The sequence below is a fragment of the Stenella coeruleoalba genome (assembly GCF_951394435.1).
Source record: "Stenella coeruleoalba genome assembly, chromosome: 1".
Taxonomy (NCBI): domain Eukaryota; kingdom Metazoa; phylum Chordata; class Mammalia; order Artiodactyla; family Delphinidae; genus Stenella; species Stenella coeruleoalba.
In genome coordinates this window covers 21,100,811-21,127,550 of record NC_137169.1, presented here as the reverse complement: position 1 = coordinate 21,127,550, position 26,740 = coordinate 21,100,811, and the positions used below count along the sequence as shown (strand labels likewise).

Genomic DNA, 26,740 nt, shown 5'->3' with positions numbered 1-26,740 from the left:
AGTAGGTCCCGCCTACTTGTCTTGGTTCATGGCCACCCTATTACTCCCATTTTACAGATGAGGAAGCTAAAAGCTCAAGGCCCGCCCTAAGTCATGCAGTGTGTGCAGAGCAATAGTGGTCACCCAAATCCACAAATGAAAGTAATGCAGGCCAGAAGTTTCTGCACTTGTCCCAGGAGTCCACTGAAAACCCAGGCTGGCGGAGCCGCTCAGGTCTGGGACTTCTGTGGAGATTCTGAGTATATTCTACTTTTGTTTAAAAAAAAAAAAAGAATAAAGTAGAATTATATGTACAAATAAAGGAATTACATGTATAAGATTATAACTCTGTACACACACTCATAGTGAAAGAACAAGCAGAAAATACTATATACAGTGATTTCTTTCAGGTAATGGAGTATGGGTAATTTCTTTAATATACTTTTCATATTTTCCAAAATAAGCATGGATTAAATTTTAAAAAAGAATCACAAAATTACAAAAACCCACCTCAGGGCTTCCCTGGTGGCACAGTGGTTAAGAATCTGCCTGCCAATGCAGGGGACATGGGTTGGAGCCCTGGTCCGGGAAGATCCCACATGCCGCGAAGCAACTAAGCCCGTGCGCCACAACTACTGAGCCTGTGCTCTAGAGCCCGCGAGCCGCAACTACTGAGCCCACGTGCCACAACTACTGAAGCCCACGCGCCTAGAGCCTGTGCTCCGCAACAAGAGAAGCCACCGCAATAAGCCCGCATGCCGCAACGAAGAGTAGCCCCCGCTCGTCGCAACTAGAGAAAGCCCGCACGCAGCGACGAAGACCCAATGCAGCCACAAGTAAATAAATAAAATAGATACAACATTAAAGAAATAAAAAATGTAAAACAAAAAGCAAAAACAACCCACCTCAAAAAGAAGAGGGCATGGCAATGAGGGAAAGGGGCAGCAGGTTCCGGGTCCCCTTGCCCACGGGAGGCCGCGCTATTCATACCTGTGGTTATGGATCATGCGAATGTCATAGAGCCTCACAAAGGGCCCACTGGCCCCCACTGCCAGGCAGTTGTTGTCCTGGGGGTTGACGGTGAGGCACTTGGCCTCTACCAGCTGGCCACAGTACTCTGTCAGGTCAATCAGCACCTCCGAGTGTTTGCTGTTCTCCCGAAGGTCATACTGGCTGTGAGAGAGGACACAGGGGGTTGGGGGTTGTGTCCATGGGTGGAAGGCAGGGGAGAAGCCAAGGCCCAAATGCAAAGGAATTGGGAGTGGCTTTGAACCTGTTTGTAAATAATGTCAAAAACTACTCCCATTTCTTGAGTGCCCACTGTGTGCCAGGCACCTGTAGTAGGCTTCACACACATTCTGTTTTATTCTAACATAACTCTTTAAGGTAGATACTGCTAACCCCCTTTTTTTTTGTAACAGATATCAATATTACTGTTACTAAGTACTATTACTACTGACTACTAACACTTAGTGAGAAATCGCTTTGTGTCCAGTATTGCTCCTAAGTGTTATACATGTATTATCTAATTAAATGCTCACACCATCCCTAGGTACCACTAGAAGTTCAAAGAAGCTAAATAACTTGCCTGGACGACACTGCAGTAAGTGCAGCACTGAGATAGTGCAGAGCTGGAAAGACTGCATTTTAACCCCTCTGCTCTGATCCTTGATTAAGAATAATTCTATTCTTAACCTAGTTTCTTGCAGGAGATGAAAGAAGTATAGAGGTGACAGAAAAGAAAATCTGGAGATCATCTAAGAGCTACCTAGAAACACCAACTGCCAGGACAAGCCCAAGTCCCATCCGGGTGGTAAAGTCAGGCCAAAACATCCACCCAGCGTCAGCACACTCCTACTGGGGAACTGCTTTGATGCTGGGACACAGGCACATCCAGAGAATGGCGAGGGCATCATTCATGTGCTCACCCACCTCCGCCTAAACATCTCCAATAATTTCTTCATTGTTCACTTATCTTTCTAAGCCATCCTCACCAGACTGCTCTTCCTAAAATATTGTTTTTGTTGCATCACTTTCTTGCTCAAAAAACTGCAGAGATTCCTCAATACTTTTCGCATGAGTTTACTCTTTGTTTACTTCTATCAAACTACTCAGTCTGGTTTTCAAGACATGATTTCACATACCTCTCCAACCTTGCTCCTCAGTTTTCTAAGTGTGGGTCAGTTACAGCCTCAGAACTGTGTCCTGTATGTGGCACGTTTACCCGTGCCTTCACAGACTCTGCTCAAGCTGGGGAGTCCACTCTGCTTTCCCTTGCCCATCCAAATCCTGTGTATTCTGGAAGGCCAGCTTGTGTTCACCTTCTGCTAGGACTCCTCCTCGACTGTGCCTGCCCCATGCCCTAGGTTCTTAGCCTCTACCTGCTGCCCCGGCACAGTCTAGTCAGTCAGGGTCAACCAGCGCAACAGAGAGTTGGACCCGCCACCGACCAAATGCATTGTGTCTGCTAAGTACTGTGGCTAAAGTTTTACGGGCACTATCTCAATTTTAATGCTCAGGCCAACAAAAGAGATATTATGATAATTCCCATTTTATAGATGAGGAAACTGAGGTCCGGGGGGTGAAGTGATTTGCCCCAGACACTGAATGACAGAGGGAGGACTTGACTTGATCTGTCTGAGTTCTAGTTCATGTATGACTTAGACACCCCTCTTCCTCTGAAACAGGGAAGAGGGCACAAAGTCCCATAGCATCTCAAGGAAGGATATTAAAGCAGATTGTGGAGATAAGGAAAAAGTTCTAAGGTTATATGTGAAGAAAGGAGCTAAAGAAAGGCAATGAGACCATTTTAAGAAGAAGGGAAGTAGAGGCAAAGGTGTGACGATATAGGCCAGTGAAAAGGGGGAGAGTCCACTTAACCATTTCTGGCTGGCTATGCCCCTCCCAGGAATATGCCCATGGAGCGACTGTTCAAGGGAAATGTATCAAGTGCCTCTACGTGCCAGGTATTGTGCTGGGCTCTAGGAACACAACCAAGGACAAGAAAGACATGGACAAGATGGACAAGACAGACAAAACGCTGAGGGAGTTTACTACTCAGTGAGGGACACAGACAAAAAAGTAAGCCATCAAGTAAATAAAATAAAAGAACTATAGAGGGTGATTAGAGTTATAGAGGATACAATTAGGGCACGGAGACAAAGAACAATGGTGGGGGATCTATTTTAGATAGGATGGTCAGAGAAGGTGCTTCTCGGGAGGTGACCCTTACTTAAGCTGTCTCCTTAGGGTAAGAAAGAGTTGAGAAAGAGCTGGGACTGAGAAAACCAGTTAGAGGGAACAGCAAGTATGAAGGCCCAGAGGAGGCAGACGGTGCATCTGAGATGGTGAGAAAGCCAGTGGGCTTGAATGTTGCTCAGGAGAGGGTAAGAAGTGGGGAAGGTGAAGAATAGGGTAAGTAAATCAGTGGAGTTTGTTCACTGCTAACTGTGCTGGGCAGACAAATGAGTCTGGAACTCTGTTGGAGGGAAGGAGCCAGGCCTGTGGAAGGAAGCAGTAGGGCAGATAGGATGGGGGAACCGACATGGAGTGGGAGCCGGGAAGGCACAGGCCCCACTCCCTGCCTCAGGCCCTCACCGGATAAGCCCATCCTCAGCAGCGCTCCAGAATGTGTTGGGCCACATGGGCGCCGTGGCGATGCGTTTCACCCGGTTTGTGTGGTCTCCAAACATGTGGATCGTCTCCTTTACTGTCAGGTCGTGGACATGCACCTTGGAGTCAGCTGCCCCTGTGATCAAGATGCGGTCCCCAGCGTGAGGCAGGAACTGCTTGGGAGAGATTGAAGAAGAGGTTGGCAGGTGGTGGGGCTAGGCCACGGAAGGAGACCAGCCTGGATGTTAGCACCTTTTTTTCCCTCTCCACATCAGATAAGAAAACGAGCCCATCCAAGACAATCCGCCAAGAAAACTTTGGATCTCGAGCATCAGCCTGTAGGCCCAAAGGTCAAAATCAGGATGTACACCTTTATTTCGCCAGAGCGGTCCTGACCTAGGCCAAGCTGGACTACCTAAGGAACCCTCTTCCTCTGATTCTTCCCCAGGTAAGAGCTGAATGGATGATAATCATAGCTGTTACCACTTACTAAGCATTTACCATGTGCTAGACATCGAGCAGGTAATTTATCTTGTTAATATTTACAATAACCCCATTAAAAATTAAGGTTCGGTACTAGCATTCAGGAGGACTGTCAATTCAAACTCAAGTCTGTCTGACTCCTATATGCCTCATGATGGCTACTTAATAACCTGGGGGTTAAGAAATAAATTAGTCTTGAAATGAAAAGGACTTTCAGTGTTATAAGGGAGTGGGTGTTTTAAATTGGTTCAAATATTTCTGGAGAACAATCTGGCAATAGGTAAGAAACATAAAAACTATTTCTATCTTTTGACCTAAAACTTCCACTTCTGAGAAATAATTCTAAAAGAAAAAAGGGGCCTATGCAGAAATGCTCCAAGTAGCGCTCCTTATAATGGCAAGTGCTGGAAATGGCTCAAAAGTCAGAACTTGGGGAAGGGCTGAGCATCAGAAGAATACATCTTTATGTGGCCATTATTCAAAAGGACAACCCCATCATTCTGGTGAAGTTGAGAACAAAATATTCCAGATCACATATGGCAAGGTCAAAATAGCCACAAACATAACTTTGATTAATAATTTTTAAAACGTATACAGTTCTATCACCTAGTGTTGAGGAAGAAAAATATTCGGGTGTGGTGTTAGTTGAGTTATTCTCTTCTTTCTTAAGTTTGAAAGATTGAATTATCTTTTTTTCTTAGTTGAAAAGTTTCTCCCAGCCCACAACAAGGCTGAATGGGTGCTGGGGTCTGGGGGGGTGGGGGAGAGGGTGTTGACATTTTCCTGCATTTAAGTAGCTAAAGCCCCACTTGACTTTAACAATTCACTCTTTCCACATGCACTTCTCTAATAGCTCACCAGCATAAGGGCTAGATGACACAGATGGAATTTGATCATTTTTAGGGACAACTAGTAGTCTTTAATCCTGGCTGGAGACAACATATACCCCACGCGCAATAGAAATAAACAGGAGAACCCTTGGGAAGAGCTTGTGGCCACTGCCATACTCGTTCCACACTATAGATGCCACCAGGGGGAGCTCGTCGGTTAAATAAATAGATCTGTGGTGTTTTATTACCAGAAGAGAGAGGAACCCTTTTCTATACCTTTTTATAACAGAAGAGAAGGCTGAGAGTCTGTGAATATAAGTGCCTTGCCCAAGGTCTTACTATCAGGGAGTATCAAGGTCATTGTCCAATTCTGGTCTCTGAACTCAACATTTTGTTTTCTATGATGCCAAACTGATAGCTTAGGTCCCTTCCCCAGATCTGACCCCACAGATTTAAACTGGACCTAACACTTTTCAGGGGAGGAAAGCAGTCTCTGTTCATCATGCAAGAGGTCAATCAGCATTGTTCTGTCTCTCAAATCACAGAAATTCATCTAGGATTGGTCCCTGGAACAGGAGATGAGAATCAGAGCTTAGGAAAGAAGCTCTGATGAGTGAAATAAGTTGGTTTTGAGCTCTTGAATCTTCTTCTTCAGGTATCTTGTAATTCATCTTGATATTAATTAGGAAAACATTTCTTAGATTAGTGAGGCTTTCCAAAGGACAGCCTCACTCTCACATACATCCATTACAGAATTTCAGAGCTGGAAAGACTTAAAGGTCATTTCCTTCAGCCTTCAACCTAGCAGATGGAAGTGCCCAGTGAGGAATACCTCAGTGCTAGGACATTTACTACATCCTCAGAAGGCCCATTTTACCTTTTTCAAATATCTCTAAGCATTAGACAATCCTTTCCTTCATCAGGCCTACACTGGCTTCTGAAAACTTAAGTCACTATTCCTAGGTCTGTTTTCTGGGACCGAGAGGCACAAGTTTCATGTCACTTCCACGTAACAGGTCTTCAGAGGTCTGAAGTCCTTTAAGTCCCCTGCCTCCCCTCTTCTCAGCTCAACTCCCCTAGACCAACAATCAGAGACTCATTTCCTATGAAAAGTAGAACAGCTAAAATCACCTGTGACAGGTGCTTTTTAAATCAATCATCTCATTGAACTGTAATGTAACATCAGCGCTGTGGATTGCTACTTCCTTTTTTAGTTAAATTATTTATTTACTCATTTATTCATTAACGTGGGGGATTTTCCTTAGCTACTTCCTTTTTACAGATGGGTAAACAGGCCCAGAGGGGTCAGGTGATTTTCCCAGTTCACACAGCTTCCAAGGAGCAGATGAGGGAGTCAAACACAGGTCTGCCTGCTACTGAAGTTCATGCTCAGAACCATACCTCCCATCATCACCACTCACATAAGTATAAATTTATTTGGAGCTGGCCTCTTGGCTCTAAGAGAAGAAGCAGAGCATGGAAAAGAGACGGAATTTCAGGAATCACCAGCAGATGCTCAGATCACAAAGATGTCTGTGACCCCAGGGTATACATGGGACACACACATGCAAACACAACCACGTGCACAGCCCAGTCACACTGTCCACTTGCTTTGTGGCTTATCCTGCTCACCTTGACAGAAAAGATATTTGCAGTGTGTCCTGTGTGCATGGAAAGCAGCTTCTTGTGGTGCAGCGGGTCCCACACAATCGTGTGCTGGTCATCAGAACCAGAGGCCAGCAAGCTGCAAGTAGAGAGAAAGAACAGTTCTGACCTCTCCTCAAGTTCCTGCCCCCACTTCCTCTATCCCATGTTTCCCAGTTGATAAGGACTTAGGCTACACAGAACTTGAAGAACAGTAGATGTCACAGAATATAAGGTTATCTTGTAAACAGTGATTGATTCTCTTCTATTTTGTCCTGAGAATTTCTCATCATTCCTTAAATACAATAGCTTATCAAAAAAACAGGGTTTGGAAGGTCATTCAACTTTCCATCTATCTGGAATTCATTGTTTAACTGTGTATTGATAATGATGAACTAAACTTAAGTACATAGCACAGAGCAGCAGTCTCCACTCTTGGGTCCACTCTTTTCCTTAGATCTACAAAGAGGAAGGAAAGTCCCCTTCTCCCAACCTCCCCATACCATTCTCCAGCACCCCCTAGGTGTCAGAGCTCATACTTACTCTCCTTTCTCATTCCACTCCAGACAGTTGACACATCCTGAGTGACCCTGGGGGAGCAAATGGAGAGGGACAAGAAGAGAGTCAATTAGAGGTTCTCCTGGATCACTCAACATCAAGAAGTGGAAGTGAACAGGTAAAACAGCCTTTCTGTCATCAGTGTTTTCCAGGCGTATGTGAGTGACCAGGATTGAATTAAACTGCCTGGCATTTTACAATATATAAAGTACCTTCATATTCATGATCTCACTTGATACTGAACCCCTCTGAGCCATAAAGGGCAGATTTCATTGATCCTATTTTGCAGAAAAGTAAACTGAAGTTCAGATAATAGTAGTAGAAGTTATATCCCAACAAATTTCTGCTCCTACCACTAGAGGGGACATGTCAACAGTCCCTTCAAGGGACACCCCCTCAGCCACAGAAAATCTGGCAGAGGGCAACTGACTGAAAGGCAGCCGATTAGCTAGAAGGCTGATCTTCCATTCATTTGGCACATATTTAATTCATCGAGCACTTACTGCATGCCAGGTACTGTTCAGATGCTGGGGGCAGAGCAGTATACAAAATAAATCTTGTATTTAGATCTTCTGCAGCTTACTTCCAAGTAGGTGGAGACTGGTATAGTGAGGTAAATTAAGCTTGGGGATTTGAATTGAGAGACATGGAGAAGTGAGGCAGTTAATGACAGATGCTGAAGTGGAAAGCATGTGCGGAGAGAAGTCATGGCAAAGCTAGAAATAAGAGGAAACAGAATCCATGGAAAGCAGAAGGTATGAAGTGGCAGAAACTAGTCTTACATGGGAGAAGGAGAGAACAAGTCACTTCCATTCCTGCACTCTGTTCTTTCTTCCCCTCACCCTCCCTCATTCCTAATGGCACCTTGATTTTCATTTCATTATCTGCCCAGCCCAAATCAGACCATGTGTAAGTTCACTCTCCTTTCCACAGTGATAGGTTCAGGAACTTAGATCTAAGCCAAATTGGACACGGCATTCACTTGGACACAGGTACTGGCTCAGAAATGAGCCTGTGACCCCAATCGGATGCAAGGGGACCAGTTGCTGGGAGTGTGTGGAAAAGGAGTTTTCTCATTTTCAGGAGAGAGTCTATGAAAGGGATGCCTTTCTTCCTCTGGATGCTGGGTGTCCTAATGTGACTCCGGGACTTGGGACCACGAGGGTAGCCAGCCTGAGAGTGAAATAAACAGAGAGAGGAAAGCCCAGCCAAGGGAATCACAGAAAAATGGAGCCAAAGTGACCAGAGTAACCAACCCTGATGCCTACCCTACTCCTGGGCTTCCAGTCATTATTGTTTAAGGTCACTTGAGTTGGGCTGTTACCTGTGGCCCAGAGCATCCTGATTAACTCATTCTTCAGGTCGCAGTTTATCAGCACTTCCCTCAAGATGCCTTTCCCACCCTGTAAATCTGGGAAGGAGGCACCTCCTTCCTGGGGGCTCCTCCTGCCACACTGTATTATGGCTCTGTGTGGACATGGTTATTTTGCTTCACCACACTGAGCTGCAGGGAAGTGGCCTCTGTGTACTGTGTTCACTATATCCTCTAGGCCAGGTACAGTGCCTGGCACATATCTGCTGCATAATGCACAAGTGAGTCCAGGGGGACTAGTGGGAAGAATCAAGAGACATGAACGAATCTAATTCCCTGACTCTCGAGGCAGAAGAGGCTTTTCCTCTGCCTTCTCCTTCCTTCTTACCCATTGTCCCCAAAAGATTCTCATTTGAGTTGATCCTCATTTCTTTCTGGGTTCTGCACTTAAATGCATTATTGACACATTCATTCTGTTCAAACTCGCCAGACCACTTACTGACCTGAGGCTTCTCACTTTCCCACAGCACTTGGTGGACACCCCACACATGACTCTGTTCACTCTTTCTGGATCAGAATCATTTCTGTCCTCACCCCTCTCATTTTCCTACCAGGCTTTAAATTACTTGTGCCCAGGGCTCAGTCTTCAGTTTGCAACTTCCCAGAGTACCGAGGGCCTTGAACGAGTGCCACTTACTGAGGGTTTACAAAGAGCGAGGCACAGTACCTTGCACTTGGGGTAGGGAGAACAACGGCCCCCCTACAAACGTCCATGTCCTGATCCTCTGGAACCCATGAATATGTTATGGTAGGTGGCAAAAGGGACTTTGCAGATATGATTAAGGTTAAAATCCTCGAGGTGGGAAATTAGCCTAGATTATCCAGGTGAGCCCAATATAATCACACGAGTCCTTAAAATCAGTGAACGTTGGGACTTCCCTGGCATCCCAGTGGTTAAGACTTCGCCTTCCAATGCAGGGGGTGCAGGTTCGATCCTCGGTCAGGGAGCTAAGATCCCACATACCTCAGGGCCAAAAAACCAAAACATAAAACAGAAGCAATATTGTAACAAATTCAATAAAGACTTTAAAAATGGTCCACATCAAAAAAAAAAAAATCAGTGAACCTCTCCTGGCTGCAGAGAGTAGAGAGATGTAGGTGTGAAAGGGACTTGACCTGCTATTGCCAGTTCTGAAGATGGAAGAAGGGGGTCACGAGCGAAGAAATACAGCAATCTCTAGAAAGCGGGAATTGCAAGAAAACGGATTCTACTCTATAGCCTCCAGAAGGAGAATAGCCCTGTCAAGGGTTTAGCCTGGTGAGACCCACGGCAGACTTCCAACCTACAGAACTGTAAGATAATAAATTTATGTTGTTTTAAGCCACTAAGTTTGTGGTAATTTGTTGTGGTAGCAATAGAAAACTAATACAGCATTCTACATCCATTATCTTAAGAAACAGGTATCGATTCACAGAAAGATAGACAAGATCAAAAGGCAGAGGGCTATGTACCAGATGAAGGAACAAGATAAAACCCCAGAAAAACAACTAAATGAAGTGGAGATAGGCAACCTTCCAGAAAAAGAATTCAGAATAATGATAGTGAAGATGATCCAGGACCTCGGAAAAAGAATGGAGGCAAAGATCGAGAAGATGCAAGAAATGTTCAACAAAGATCCAGAAGAATTAAAGAACAAACAAACAGAGATGAACAATACAATAATTGAAATGAAAAACACACTAGAAGGAATCAATACCAGAATAACTGAGGCAGAAGAACAGATAAGTGACCTGGAAGACAGAATGGTGGAATTCACTGCTGTGGAACAGAATAAAGAAAAAAGAATGAAAAGAAATGAAGACAGCCTAAGAAACCTCTGGGACAACATTAAATGCAACAACATTCGCATTATAGGGGTCTCAGAGGGAGAAGAGAGAGAGAAAGGACCATAGAAAATATTAGAAGAGATTATAATCGAAAACTTCCCTAACATAGGAAAGGAAATAGCCACGCAAGTCCAGGAAGCGCAGAGTCCCAGGCAGGATAAACCCAAGGAGACACATAGTAATCAAATTGGCAAAAATTAAAGACAAAGAAAAATTATTGAAAGCAGCAAGGGAAAAAACGACTCCCCTAGGAGTTCCCAAGGGAACTCCCATAAGGTTAACAGCCGATTTCTCAGCAGAAACTCTACAAGCCAGAAGGGAGTGGCATGATATACTTAAAGTGATGAAAGGGAAGAACCTACAACCAAGATTACTCTACCCAGCAAGGATCTCATTCAGATTCGATGGAGAAATCAAATGCTTTACAGACAAGCAAAAGTTAAGAGAATTCAGCACCACCAAACCAGCTCTACAACAAATGCTAAAGGAACTTCTCTAAGTGGGAAACATGAGAGAAGAAAAGGACCTACAAAAACAAACCCAAAACAATTAAGAAAATGATAATAGGAACATACATATTGATAATTACCTTAAATATGAATGGATTAAATGCTCCAACCAAAAGATACAGGCTTGCTGAATGGATACAAAAACAAGACCCATATATGTGCTGTCTACAAGAGACCCACTTCAGACCTAGGCACACATACAGACTGAAAGTGAGGGGATGGAAAAAGATAGTCCATGCAAATGGAAATCAAAAGAAAGCTGGAGTAGCAATACTCATATCAGATAAAATAGACTTTAAAATAAAGAATGTTACAAGAGACAAGGAAGAACAGTACACAATGATCAAGGGATCAATCCAAGAAGAAGATATAATAATTATAAATATATATGCACCCAACATAGGAGCACCTCAATACATAAGGTAACTGCTAATAGCTATAAAAGAGGAAATTGGGGCTTCCCTGGTGGCTCAGTGGTTGAGAGTTCGCCTGCCGATGTGGGAGATGCGGGTTCGTGCCCCAGTGCCCCAGTCTGGATCCCACGTGCCGCGGAGCGGCTGTGCCCGTGAGCCATGGTCGCTGGGCCTGCGCGTCTGGAGCCTGTGCTCCGCAACGGGAGAGGCCACAGCAGTGAGAGTCCCGCATACCGCAAAAAAAAAAAAAGAGGAAATCGACAGTAACACAATAATAGTGGGGGACTTTAACACCTCACTTACACCAATGGACAGATCATCCAGACAGAAAATTAATAAGGAAACGCAAGCTTTAAATGACACAATAGACCAGATAGATTTAATTGATATTTATAGAACATTCCATCCAAAAACAGATTACACTTTCTTCTCAAGTGTGCACGGAACATTCTCCAGGAGAGATCACATCTTGAGTCACAAATCAAGCCTCAGTAAATTTAAGAAAATTGAAATCATATCAAGCATCTTTTCTGACCACAATGCTATGAGATTAGAAATCAATTTCAGGGAAAAAAAAGGTAAAAAACACAAACACATGGAGGCTAAACAATATATTACTAAATAACCAAGAGATCACTGAAGAAATCAAAGAGGAAATCAGAAAATACCTGGAGACAAATGACAATGAAAACAGAACAATCCAAAACCTATGGGATATGGCAAAAGCAGTTCTAAGAGGGAAGTTTATAGCTATACAAGCCTACCTCAAGAAACAAGAAAAATCTCAAATAAACAATCTAACCTTACACCTAAAGGAACTAGAGAAAGAAGAACAAACAAAACCCAAAGTTAGCAGAAGGAAAGAAATTATCAAGATCAGAGCAGAAATAAATGAACTAGAAACAATAGCAAAGATCAATAAAACTAAGAGCTGGTTCGTTGAGAAGATAAGCAAAATTGATAAACCATTAGCCAGACTCATCAAGAAAAAGAGGGAGAGGACTCAAATCAATAAAATCAGAAATGAAAAAGGAGAAGTTACAACAGACACCACAGAAATACAAAGCATCCTAAGAGACTACTACAGGCAACTCTATGCCAATAAAATGGACAACCTGGAAGAAATGGACAAATTCTTAGAAAGGTATAACCTTCCAAGACTGAACCAGGAAGAAACAGAAAATATGAACAGACCAATCACAAGTAATGAAATTGCAACTGTCATTAAAAATCTTCCAACAAACAAAAGTCCAGGACCAGATGGCTTCACAGGTGAATTCTATCAAACATTTAGAGAAGAGCTAACACCCATCCCTCTCAAGCTCTTCCAAAAAATTGCAGAGGAAGGAACACTCCCAAACTCATTCTATGAGGCCACCATCACCCCGATACCAAAACCAGACAAAGATACTACAAAAAAAGAAAATTACAGACCAATATCACTGATGAATATAGATGCAAAAATCCTCAACAAAATACTAGCAAACAGAATCCAACAACACATTAAAAGGATCATACACCATGATCAGGTGGGATTTATCCCAGGGACGCAAGGATTCTTCAATATATGCAAATCAATCAATGTGATACACCATATTAACAAACTGAAGAATAAAAACCACATGATCATCTCAATAGATGCAGGAAAAACTTTTGACAAAATTCAACACCCATTTATAATAAAAACTCTCCAGAAAGTGGGCATAGAGGGAACCTATCTCAACATAATAAAGGCCATATACGACAAACCCACAGCAAACATTATTCTCAATGGGGAAAACTGAAAGCATTTCCTCTAAGATCAGGAACAAGACAAGGGTGTCCACTCTCACCACTATTATTCAACATAGTTTTGGAAGTCCTAGCCATGGCAATCAGAGAAGAAAAAGAAATAAAAGGAATACAAATTGGAAAAGAAGAAGTAAAACTGTCACTGTTTGCAGATGACATGATACTATACATAGACAATCCTCAAGATGTCACCAGAAAACTACTAGAGCTAATCAATGAATTTTGTAAAGTTGCAGGATACAAAATTAATGCACAGAAATCTCTTGCATTCCTATACACTAATGATGAAAAATCTGAAAGAGAAATTAAGGAAACACTCTCATTTACCACTGCAACAAAAAGAATAAAATACCTAGGAATAAACCTACCTAAGGAGACAAAAGACCTGTATGCAGAAAACTATAACACTGATGAAAGAAATTAAAGATGATACCAACAGATGGAGAGATATACCATGTTCTTGGATGGGAAGAATCAATATTGTGAAAATGACTATACTAACCAAAGCAATCTACAGATTCAATGCAATCCCTATCAAATTATTAATGGCATTTTTCACAGAACTAGAACAAAAAATCTTAAAATTTGTATGGAGACACAAAAGACTCCAAATAGCCAAAGCAGTCTAGAGGGAAAAAAACAGAGCTGGAGGAATCAGACTCCCTGACTTCAGACTATACTACAAAGCTACAATAATCAAGACAATATGGTACTGACACAAAACCAGAAATATAGATCAATGGAACAAGATAGAAAGCCCAGAGATAAACCCACACACCTATGGTCAACTAATCTATGACAAAGGAGGCAAGGACATACAATGGAGAAAAGACAGTCTCTTCAATAAATGGCGCTGGGAAAATTGGACAGCTACATGTAAAAGAATGAAATTAGAACACTCCCTAACACCATACTCAAAAATAAACTTAAAATGGATTAGAGACCTAAATGTAAGACTGGACACTATAAAACTCTTAGAGGAAAACTTAGGAAGAACACTCTGACATAAATCACAGCAAGATCTTTTTTGATCCACCTCCTAGAATAATGGAAATAAAAACAAAAATAAACAATGGGACCTAATGAAACTTAAAAGCTTTTGCACAGCAAAGGAAAACATAAACGAGACGAAAAGAGAACCCTCAAAATGGGAGAAAATATTTGCAAACGAATCAACAGACAAAGGATTAATCTCCAAAATATGTAAACAGCTCATGCAGCTCAATATTAAAACCTAAATAGATATTTCTCCAAAGAAGACATACAGGTGGACAAGAAGCACATGAAAAGCTGCTCAACATCACAATTATTAGAGAAATGCAAATCGGAACTACAATGAGGTATCACCTCACACCAGTTAGGATGGGCATCATCAGAAAATGTACAAACAACAAATGCTGGAGAGGGTGTGGAGAAAAGGGAACCCTCTTGCACTGTTGGTGGGAATGTAAATTAATACAGCCACTATGGAGAACAGTTTGGAGGTTCCTTAAAAAACTAAAAATAGAATTACATATGACCCAGAAATCCCACTACTGGGCATATACCCAGAGAAAACCATAATTCAAAAAGACACATGCACCCCAATGTTCATTGCAGCACTATTTACAATAGCCAGGTCATGGAAGCAACCTAAATGCCCATCGACAGACAAATGGATAAAGAAGATGTGGTACATATATACAATGGAATATTACCTGGCCATAAAAAGGAACGAAATTGGGTCATTTGTAGAGACATGGATGGATCTAGAGACTGTCATACAGAGTGAAGTAAGTCAGAGGAGAAAAACAAATATCATATATTAACACATATATGTGGAACCTAGAAAAATGGTACAGATGAACTGGTTTGCAGGGCAGAAATAGACACACAGATGTAGAGAACAAATGTATGGCCACCAACAGGAGAAAATGGCGGGGAGGTGGAGTGATGAATTGGGAGAACAAACATATGGACACCAAGGGGGGAAAGCGGCAGGGGGTGGTGGTGGTGGTGTGCTGAATTGGGCGATTGGTTGACATGTATACACTAATGTGTATAAAATGGATGACTAATAAGGACCTGCTGTATAAAAAAATTAAATTAAATTAAAAAATTAACTAACTTCTAACTTGAATGATCATCTATATTCTAGAAATACAATGTGAATGTCAAAAAAAAAGAAACAGGTATCATTACTCATTTCATGGATAAGAAAAACAACGCTCAGAGAGGTTAGGTAATCTGCTGCGATACTGTGATTTATATATATATTTATACTTAAGAAAGATATATTTAGTCTTCATTCTTACTTCTGGCACAGAGTTCCTAAAACCCTTGGAATTTCCTAAGTAATAAGAGTGATAAAGGTTTCGTGATATTCATAACAAACCTCTTTCAACTAACACCTGAGGTTTATGTTAATGAAGTGATTTTTGGAAAGCACCTAAGGATGGAGAACCAAACATATGATTGGAGGGCGGGAACTTTCAGTCCCACCTCCCTGACTTCCAGGGAGGGGAGAGGGACTGGAGGTTGAACTGATCACCAATGGTCAATGATTTAATCAACCATGCCAATGTGAAGAAAAAGCAAAAAGGACAGGGTTCAGAGAGTTTCTGTGTTCGTACACATGTGAAGATTTGGGGAGAGCGGCATATACCTTGCCCTATGCAGCTCTTTTATCTGGCTGTTCCTCAATTATATCCTTTTATAATAAATCGGTAATCTAGTAAGTAAAATGTTTCTGAGTTCTGTGAGTCACTTTAGCAAATTAATTGAACCAAAGGAGAAGGTGTTTGGAACCTCTAATCTATAGCCAGTTGGTCCAAAGCACAGGTGACAACCTGGATTTGCCACTGCCGTCTGAAGTAGGTGTTGGGGGTAGGGAACAGCAGGGCAGTCTTGTAGGACTGAACCTTTAACCTGTGGGATCTGATGCTATCTCCAGGTAGATCCTGTCAGAATTGAGTTACATCGTAGGGAACCCAGCTGGTAGCAGCGAGTTGCTTGGTGGTGTAAACAAACAAACAAACACCCCCCCCCCCACATGTTAGACATGGCTAATGTGGCACAGCTAGTAGTGGTATCAGGAAGCATTTTAACTCAAGAGCTCAGGCTCTTAAGCACTGTCTGAGATGTATTAATGCTTCCAGAACTACTGTATTTGTCCTCAAATCAGTAGCCCATCCAAAGTATAGAAGACAGGCCACAGTAGACAAATATGATATTTATGATTCATTTTTACATAGTAAAAAAATAGCTCAGAGGCAGGTAAGTTGGAGAAAGTGTAGAGAGAAAGCCCAAACCAGATTCTACATAAATACAAAGTAACTATTGACAAAAAACATTAATAAAGGGCTCCATAAGTTAGAATGTATGTTTGGGAAGCTAATTTACAAGGCACAGCCTGTTTAAGAGGACTTGTTCTGGACTTGATAAATAAGGCTGGCTTAGATTAGGTACACGATCTATAATTACGTTGACAAATACAATGGAAGAAAATATGCCTATGACATATCAGAATTAAACACTGGGTAAAAAGGGGAGAAAACCTCAAAATTTAAAGGAACAGAGAGGAGGGACTGTTTACAGATGGCTCCTAAAGAGGAATAGACCTCTGTGTGCCTCCCTGGAACCCAGGAAATGTTTCCACTTAGGGTGAGCCTTCCACACCAGGGATCTGGAGAAAACAGAAAGTGCACAGAGAAAGTACCTGGAATAAAAGCTACAAATCTCACTTAAGTTAAAAATTACAACCCCTTACTTCCTACTTAACTTTATTAAATATTGATTATAATTACTATTTATTATAAGTTCCTATACATTTCTAGGTAGCATGGTATACAGGAGGAAAAGGAGGCAGGGAGAAGCGTTTTACCACTGACACTGCTTAGAATTGTAGGTGCATAATGATAAAAAGCAAATGGACTTTTAGGTGGTTTTCTTACTGCTTTTAAATTCCTTACAGACCATGCACCCCCTTACAAGCCTGCACTACTGCCCCCAATTTGGCATGCCACTGCTAGGTAGAATACTAGCTATTAATATACCTGATCTCATTATCACTCCCTTTTTACAGGTGAGACCAAGTCTCAGAGATATTAAATAACTTAGCCAGGGTCACACAAATTGTAAACACCAGAGCCCGGATAGGAACGCAGGTCCATATGACTCCAAAGTATTTCTCTGGCTGTGCTGGATTACCTCAAATGTCACCCTTATTCCCACCTGTATTAAAAAGAGATCTCACTGCTGCCATCACTGTAGAGAACTGTTTGTCAGTCTGATATAAAGTTAAGCTTATATCCACTCTATGACCCAGCAATTCCATTCCTTAGGTATTCACTTAAGGGAAATGAAAACATTTGTCCATCTAAAGACTGGTATAAGAATATCCATAGATGCTTTAATTTTTAAAGCCCCACACTGGAAATAACCCAAATGATCATCAACAGGAGAATGAATACACGAAAGTAGTGTACTCCTACAGTGTAATCCTACTCAGAAATAAAAAGGAACTACCCATAGATACATGCAGCCACATGGATGAAACTCAAAAAACGTCATGATAAGCAAAAGAAGCCAAACACAAAAATATGTATACTATATAATTCCATTTACAGAAAGTATATGAACAGGCAAAACTAATCTATGGAGACAGAAGCCAAAATGTGGTTGCTCTGAGGTAGGAGTGTTGACTGGAAAGGGCACCATGGGAACTTCCAGGGTGATGGAAGTATTCTCTATCTTGTCGTGGGTGGTAGTTACTCAAGTGCCAAAACTCATCTAACTCAACACTTGAGACCTACGCACTTTATTTTTATGTAAATCATACCTCAATAAAGAGAGGGAAGAAACAAGGTAGTAATAATAATAGTGATAGTGGTAGCTGATATATAATAAGCGCTATCTCACCATCTACCAGGAACAATACTGTGCCCTTCATTTATGCTCTGAGTTAAACTTTACAACTACCTTGTGATGGAAACACCACTACTATTCTCATTTTTCAGATGAGGAAAAGGTTAATACCCCATACTGTATAAACAGTATAGTAAGAATGTGAATTCATGTCTGACAGATTCCAGAACTTGGCTCTTAACCATGGTGTCATATTGCCTTTTTAATTAATTAATTTTAAAATATTATTTTACAATCTACTTTAAAAAAATTTTATTTATTTATTTTTATTTTTGGCTGCATTGTTGGGTCTTCATTGCTGCGCGGGCTTTCTCTGGTTGTGGCGAGCAGGGGCTATTCTTCTTTGCAGTGCGTGGGCTTCTCATTGTGGTGGCTTCTATTTTGCAGAGCATGGGCTCTAGGCGTGCAGGCTTCAGTAGTTGTGGCACATGGGCTCTAGAGCACAGGCTAAGTAGTTGTGGCGCATGTGGGATCTTCCTGGACCAGGGCTCGAACCCGTGTTCCCTGCATTGGCAGGCAGATCCTTAACCACTGTGCCACCAGGGAAGCTCCATTTTGGCTTTTTAAATTTCGGGGTATTTCCCTCAAAACTTAAACGCCTGCTATGTGTCTGCCAGTACTGTACTGGATCAGAGAGATATAACTGAGTCAGACAGACACATCTCCTGTCCTCTCGAGGAGCTGATGAGGTTTTGTTTTCTCCTCCTCTTCTCCAAACTTATAACATTAGCCTTTCCCCATGTTATTATGATCTCATAAGCATCACTTCAAATGGTTATAGAATATTCCTCCAAAGTTTAAATTATATTCATCTCTACCTTAGTATTGTACACTTAGATGAGTTCCAATTTTGGTGAGTTGATGTATTTTAATTAATTAATTAATTTATTTATTTATTGGCTGTGCCATGCAGTATGTGGGATCTTAGTTTCTTGACCAGAGATCAAACCCGTGCCCCTTGCATTGGAAGTGCAGATTCTTAACCACTGGACTGCCAGGGAAGTCCTGAGTTAAAAGTCCAGTGGGGGCTTCCCTGGTGGCGCAGTGGTTGAGAGTCCGCCTGCCGATGCAGGGGACACGGGTTCGTGCCCCGGTCCGGGAAGATCCCACATGCCGCGGAGCGGCTGGGCCCATGAGCCGTGGCCACTGAGCCTGCGCGTCCGGAGCCTGTGCTCCGCAACGGGAGAGGCCACAACAGTGAGAGGCCCGCGTACCACAAAAAAAAAAAAAAAAGTCCAGTGGGAAAAGACCATTTACAGGTGACTGGGCAACCCAGACTAGGCACAAAGTCATGATTCTTTGCATTTGACTAGAAATATATACAATCTGTGTTGTAACGTTAGGTATAGCCAACGCTACTCAGGAGCTCTGCTGTGCAGTCACGGTGTGGAGAAGTATATTAAAATAAGAAACGTTATTAATTAATACAATTTAGGAGACAACAATCTATCAAAATGTAGGACCTACAGGGAAAAAAATAATAAAGGTCATTCTTGATAGGGGAAAAAGTTGGGACACACTGCATTAAGGGAATAAGAAAAGAGAAGCAAAGAGCTAGGAAGTCTGCCAACCAATGTGTATCCTGGCATAACCCAAAGGACTGGAGATCCTTTTGTCCAGATTTATTCTTTTACAAGAGGAAGCTGGGTCACACATATGAGGCATATGAGGCAGAATTGTAACAGCAATTCTTTTACAAGAGGAAGCTGGGTCACACATATGAGGCAGAATTGTAAAGTGAAAGAACGGTCTGGGTTCAGCTCTAGCTTGGCCTCTTTCTAGGTGTATGGGCAGTCACTTAAGATGCCCAGAGCCTCAGATATTTCACTGGGAAATGGAGATGATGATAATGTCATCCCGACAAGATCACTGTGGAGATCAAATGATGTAATATATGCAAGGTGCCTATAGCACACTTTGGTAAATGCTGGCTCCCATTCGTGGAACTCATCTTCAGGTATCTTCTCTTGCCAACCTCTGTGTGTTCTTCCAGATCCGACTCTCAAAGACCCCTCCACATGGCCAGAATACTCACAAAGGGTATACATCTTGAACAACTGGACTCCTTCCTATTTACTAACTTTTTCTAAAGGGTTATTTCTGCAGCTATTAAATTGTTACCCTAAGCTCTGACCAAACGGACAACTCATTTATTCCACACCCATTAGGTATAAGGCACTGGGAGAAAAGGGAATAGACAGTAGAATAAACAAAGACAGGTCCATGTCTATGGTGACATGAGACTAAGGTCTACCATAAAAGAAGAAGGAGAGAGGTACCAAAAAAACCCAGAAGACAGGAGCATCAGGCTTTAAGAGCAAGATTAAACGATCTTTGAGGACATAGTCTAGCTTGGAGATAACTGTGGCCCAGTTTGCATGGATACATGTAAGGGCCCTCTCTTAACTGCAACCCAAACCACATACATGTTTAACATACCCACTGACTTCAGACCTAAACGTTTGTATAATGAAGTTCCACTGAAAAGATCAATGCCAAAGAGCATGAGAGTTAGAGATGTTCAGTGGACCCTTCACAGGAAATGCCAACTCGGAAAGAGAGGAAACAGATGGCCATGTGCTTCTCTATAACTCCTTGACAGTGTGAATATGAGTCTGAGCAAGGAAGATTTAGATGAAAATCCAGCAAACATTAATTAAGCATCTACTAAATGCCAGGGTAAGTGCTAAGCTGTTGCGTATATCAATTCATTTAAACTTCACAATACACGTGTTTATTAGCATGTATTGAGATTACATAGTTGTAATATGACAGAATGGAGTGAGTCCTGAAGGCAAATAAAACTCGACAATTCTTCACTTGCTCTCCATTCACTTAATGATTTGATAGTTATCTTAAAGGCAGAATGATCAGACTACCCAGACATCTCCATAACATCCTTTTGTTGCTTCTTTAACTTAGTTCAATGGTTTCTCAAATTTTAGTGTGCCTTAGAATTACTAAATGGAGCAATAAGAGTAACAAGAATAATTAAAACTTAGCTTACTATGTGTCAGGCCCTGTCCTAATTGCTTCACATAATTACCCTTCAAAATCCATTAAACTGTCCATAAAGGACAGTTAATGTGTTTTCATGTTCACAAGCTGTGTTTCCTTGAGCAAGTTCTTTAACCTCTCTGTGCTTCAGGTTTTATATCTCTAAAAAAGGAGATAATATACATAACCTCATAGGGTTGTTGTGGGAACCAATTCAATAGTCGTAAAGCACTGTGATAGCTGAGTAGCAAAACTGGAAATCAAATCCAAGTATGTTCTTTCCCTTGCACCATGATAATTCAAAACTTATAGTATAGCCTGATGTGAACTATGATTACTGGGGAAGGAAAAATCCTCCTAGAAGTCATGAAAAGGAATGATTTAAAATATATTTCAACTTCTATATGTTCTAGCTAAAAATCTAAGTATAAATATAGTGGGGCAAGTCAACAACCATAACTCATGTCAGAAAGTTTTTCCTTATGCTGACCTATATCTGCGGTCTATCCCTGCAAATTCTCTTTATTCATTCAATCTTTTTATTTGATTGATTGATCTTATTTTTATTTTTTATGTGCTAGGCACTCTTATACATGCAAAGGCTACAGTGCTAAATAAGATAGAGAACTCTAGTGGTGGGGGAGAGAAAAAAAATAAGCACAGGAATCAATAAAATGAGTTCAGATAGTGATAAACGCTATGTAGAAAATAAAACATGGTGACAGGTTATACTTTAGATACAGTGGTCAGGGAAAGCCTCTCTGATATAGCTATGTTTGAGGAGAAATTTTAATGCTGAGAAGGAAAAGCATGCCAGGCACAGGAAAGAAAAAGTACAAAGGTAGGAACGGGCTTGGTATGCTGTAGATACAGAATGAAGGTCAGTGTGGCTAGAACATAGTGATAAAAGTGACAGAGTAAGGCAAGATAAGCTCAGGGAGGTGGCTAGAGGCAATATTCTAAGGGTGTCATAAAGGCCATAGCAAGAAGCTTCATGAGGCCAGGAACTGTGTTGTCTTATTTTCTGCTATATTCATCTCCCAGAGTCTAGAACATTTCTGGCATATTGTAGGCACTCAATATACGCTTGAACATATGACTGAAATAATGAATGACTCCCAGGTTCTGCCCTCTGGTGCTTCAGAGCATAAGTTTACTCCATCATCTCAAGCAGAGGTTGGCACTTTTTCTGTAAAGTGCCAGACAGTAAATATTTTGGGTTTTGCAGGCCATATGGTCTCTGTTATAACTACTCAATTCTGCTGTTGAATTACTAAGGCAGCCATAGACAATACATAAATGAATGAGTGTGGCTGTGTTCCAATAAAATTTTTTTTATAAAAATAAGTGGCTATACATTCAACCCAATCCCTATGAAAATCCCATCTGCCTTCTCTGAAGAAATTCACAAGCTGAACATAAACCTCATATGTAAATACAAGGGACCCAAAATAGCCAAAACAATCTTGAAAAAGAAAACAGAGTTAGAAAACTCACTTCCCAATTTCAAAAATTACTACAAAGCTACAGTAATCAAAACAATGTGGTACTGACATAAAGGACAGAAATTTAGATCAATGGGATAGAGTAACGAGTTCACAAATAAACCCTTACATTTATGTAAGGTTAACTGATTTCCGACAAGAGTGCCAAGACAATTCAATGAAAGAAAGAATAGTCTTTTCAACAAATGGTGCTGTAATAACAATATGCACATGCAAAAGAATGAAGCTGGGCCTCTGCATGACACCATATATAAAAATTAACCCAAAATGGATCAAAGATGTACACATAAGATCTAAAACTATAAAACTTTTAGAAGAAAACACAGGTGTAAATTTTTGTGACCTTGTATTAGGCAATGGTTTCTTAAATATGACACCAAAAGCATAAGTGACAAAAGAAAAAAAATAATTTGAACTTCATGAAAATTAAAAATTTGTGTGTCAAAAGCACTCTCAAGAAACTGAAAAAAACCCAGAAAATGAGAGAGAAAATTTCAAATCACATATCTGATAAGTGTTTATTATCTAGAACATACAAAGAACTCTTATGACTCAATGATAAAATGATAAATAACAATTTAAAAATGGGCAAAGGATCTGAATACATTCCTCCAGAGAAGAAGATATACAAATGGCCAATAAGCACATGAAAAGAAGCTCAACATCATTAGTCATTAGGGAAATGCAAATCAAGACCACAATGAAATACCACATCACACCCACTAGGATGACTATAATAAAAAAAGACAGATAATAAGTATTGGTAAGGGTATGGAGAAACTGGAACCCTTGTACATTTCTGGTGGGAATGTAAAATGGTGGTGCCACTTTGAAAAACAGTTTGGCAGTTCCTCAAAAAATTAAACCTGGAGTTGCCATATGACACAGCAATTCCACTCTTAGGTATATAACTAAGAGAACTGACAACATATGTCCATACAAAATTTTTTACACAAATTCTTCATAGCAGCAGTATTCATAATAGCCAAAAAGTGGAAACAAGCAAAATGTCCACTAACTGATGAGTGGATAAACAAAATGTGGTATAGCTATAGAATGGAATGTTATTTGGCCATAAAAAGGAATGAAGTATGATTCATGCTACAACATAGATAAATCTTGAAATTATCATACTAAGTGAAGGAAGTCAGATACAAAAAGCTACATATTGTATGATTCCATTTATATGAAGTGTCCAGAATAGGAAAATCCATAGAGACAGAAAATAGATTAGTGGTTGCCAGGGGTGGAGCCAGGGGTAGGGGATGGGGAGTAACTGCTAAAAGAGTTTCAATTTTGGGGTGATGAAAATGTCAGGAGTTAGGTAATGGTGATAGTTGTACAACTTCGTGAATATACTAAAACAAAACAAAAAACAAAAAAATGCTGAATTGTACACTTACATAAAATAAAAATGATCTTAAAAAACTAAGTCAACAAACAGGTGGCAAGCTGGATTTGGCCTGCAAGTCATAATTTGCTGACCCCTGATCTAAAGGATAGTTCTTGAAATCTCTCACAAAGTCAGATCTCTGCTCCATCTGTTTCTTACAGGCTATTTGATGAACTTGTTATCTAATTTACTTCTCTCAACTGATATTGTAATAAAACTCTGACAAGTCTTTGTTAGAATCAGGTTACACTATGAAACTGCCCTGGTCTACCATACTAATTATATTAAAAAAGAAAACCAATCTAGTTTGATATGACTTGTTTCTAGTGAATTTATGCTCAAATTATACAAGAAACAAAAAAGCCATCAAGCCAGTTGTGAAGGTGGGACATATAATGTTTTCAACTTGTTTAAGGACAATATTAAGAAAACTAATAAGGCAAGAGAATAAACCCACCAAGCCAAGAACCATTTGTTAAGCCCTTTAAAAAAGTAGACACATGGTTGAGGTGGAAAGAATGTGAACTCTAAAGCCAGACAGGCCTGAAATAAATCTTTTTTCTTTTCTTTTCTTTTTTTTTTTTTTGCAGTACGCGGGCTTCTCACTGTTGTGGCCTCTCCTGCTGCGGAGCACAGGCTCTGGACGCGTAGGCTCAGCGGCCATGGCTCACGGGCCCAGCCGCTCCGCGGCATGTAGGATCTTCCCGGACCGGGGCACGAACCCGTGTCCCCTGCATCGGCAGGAGGACTCTCAACCATTGCGCCACCAGGGAAGTCCCCCCTGAAATAAATCTTATTAATCTTATTTCTACCACTTATGTGACCTTGCAAGTGCTGTTTTACTCTCCTTATTTGTAAAGTGAGGTTACTTTCCTCTCCTTCTCTCTACCTCTCAGTGTTAATGCCTAACACTATGCCAAGAAATCCACAAGTGGAAGAAATAGAATGGATCAAAGTGAGATTAGAACTTTAAGGTGGACTTTGAAAACCATAGGGATGTTGAAAGCAAGTACCACCTGCCTCCGAAGTGAGGACTGCAGGCCACAAACTGAAATCGCAGGATATTTGGCTCCTGTCTGGTTATGACAATAAAACTCACTGAGACAAGATGAGCTAGAGCATATAACTAAAGGGGATGTGAAATGCTCAGCAAAGATGTCCAAGGAATACAGAGAAGTAGTTTGGTCTATATACCAGAACACCTTAGAATTACCCTAATCAACATTAAACTTAAATCCTGTAATCTCAACCTCCCTCAGGCCCTCTTACTCAGTTGCTGCCACTACAACACTTCTTTATATTTTCTTAATGAACATTTTTAACTCTCTATTTTGAAACAATTTCAAACATATAAAAAGGTACAAGAATAGTACAAAAACACCCATATATACCTTTCCCCTATTTCATTAACTGCTAACATTTCTTTCTCTCCCCTCCTCCTCTTTCTTTCTCTCTCTCTCTCTACACACACACACACACACACACACACACACTTTTTTCTTGAACCATTTGAGAATAAGTTACAGACCTCAAGACCCTTTACCTACTTAAATTTCCGTGTCAGGAAATTTGACACTGACACAATTATTATTCAATATACAGTCTATATTCACATTTCACCAACTGTCCCAATATTATCCCTTTGATTTTGCTGATCTAGGATCCAATCCAGGATCGCACACTGCATTTAGCTGCCATTTTCTTTTTAGTCTCCTTTAATCTGGAACAGTTCCTCAGTCCTTTGTTTTTTACGACATTGACATTTCTCAAGAATATGTCAGCTGTTCTGGAGAAATGTCTCTCAGTTTGGATTTGTCTGATTATTTCCTCGTGATTAGTTTTAGATAATGCATTTTGACAGAAATACCACCTAGGTGATTTTGTGTCCTCCTCAGTGCACACTATCAGGTGTCACCTGATGTTAAGGTGGTATCTACCAGGTTTCTCCACTCTAATGTTACTATTTTCCCCTTTGCTATCTGTGAGGAAATAGTTCTACATTGTGCAAACATCCTGTCCACCATCAAGTTTTCACCCAATTGTTCAATCATTCATTGATTATTCTTGCCTGAATCAATTACTGGTATGATGTGGTGTGACAGTTATAAAATGGTGATTTTTTCCAACTTTATCATTTCTTCATTTAGTGGTCAGCAATCTACTAGAATGAAGTGCTTTTCTCTCTCCCCACCCCTTCTTTCTCTCCCTCTCTTTCTTACCAGTGCAAAATCAGGTATTTTTTAATTCAGTGGGTTTTAATTCATTATTGTCATTATTCATTCTGATGCTCAAATTGTCATGGGTTTGGCCAGTAGCATGCCTTTCAAGCTGGCTTCTGTGTCCTTATGATATGTTCCTGTCATTTTTCTTTCTTTACTTTCTGTTGATCTTCTGCCACAAGATGTTGTAGGCTCATCTCGTATACTCGCTGTCCCAGACCTGAATCAGTTATTCCTCCAAGGACCCCTGGTTCTTTCTAGTGGGGAATGGTATTTAGAAACCAGTAACTCATGGCTATTGAGGTATCATTGCTTCTGGACCCTTTCAGAAGACAGAGCTGGAAATAATATATAAATTTATATTAAAATATATGTATTTTTAAACCATGAATTCAGGAATCCCTTGGCGGTCCATTGGTTAGGACTTGGCGCTTTCACTGCTGGGGCCCATGTTCAATCCCTGGTCGGGGAACTAAGATCCCACAAGCCACATGGCACAGCCAAAACAAACAAACAACCATGAATTCACAGAGATACTGCTAATTCCAATCCAATACCTCAAAGTTCTTCTGTTGCCTATTCCATATTTGAATTTCCCTTCTCCCATAGTGAGAAGGGAACGTCATTGGTATATTATATCAATATTATAAATATATTTATTATATATTAACTGATAAATTTATCCCAACAACACTGATATATT

General features: G+C 40.8%; 1 protein-coding gene across 5 annotated transcripts in view; it reads right to left on the bottom strand.

The window, feature by feature from the left end:
- WDTC1 (WD and tetratricopeptide repeats 1) overlaps positions 1–26,740 on the bottom strand; it is a 72,568-nt gene that overhangs the window by 13,280 nt on the left and 32,548 nt on the right. For all 5 annotated transcript variants that reach the window (XM_079928578.1, XM_079928576.1, XM_079928579.1 and 2 more), the window contains 4 exons: positions 7,092–7,138; positions 6,537–6,648; positions 3,577–3,764; positions 970–1,152 (listed from right to left, as the gene is read on the bottom strand). In XM_079928578.1, coding sequence (XP_079784704.1) covers positions 970–1,152; positions 3,577–3,764; positions 6,537–6,648; positions 7,092–7,138 — 530 coding nt within the window. The remainder of the gene's footprint in view (positions 1–969; positions 1,153–3,576; positions 3,765–6,536; positions 6,649–7,091; positions 7,139–26,740) is intronic.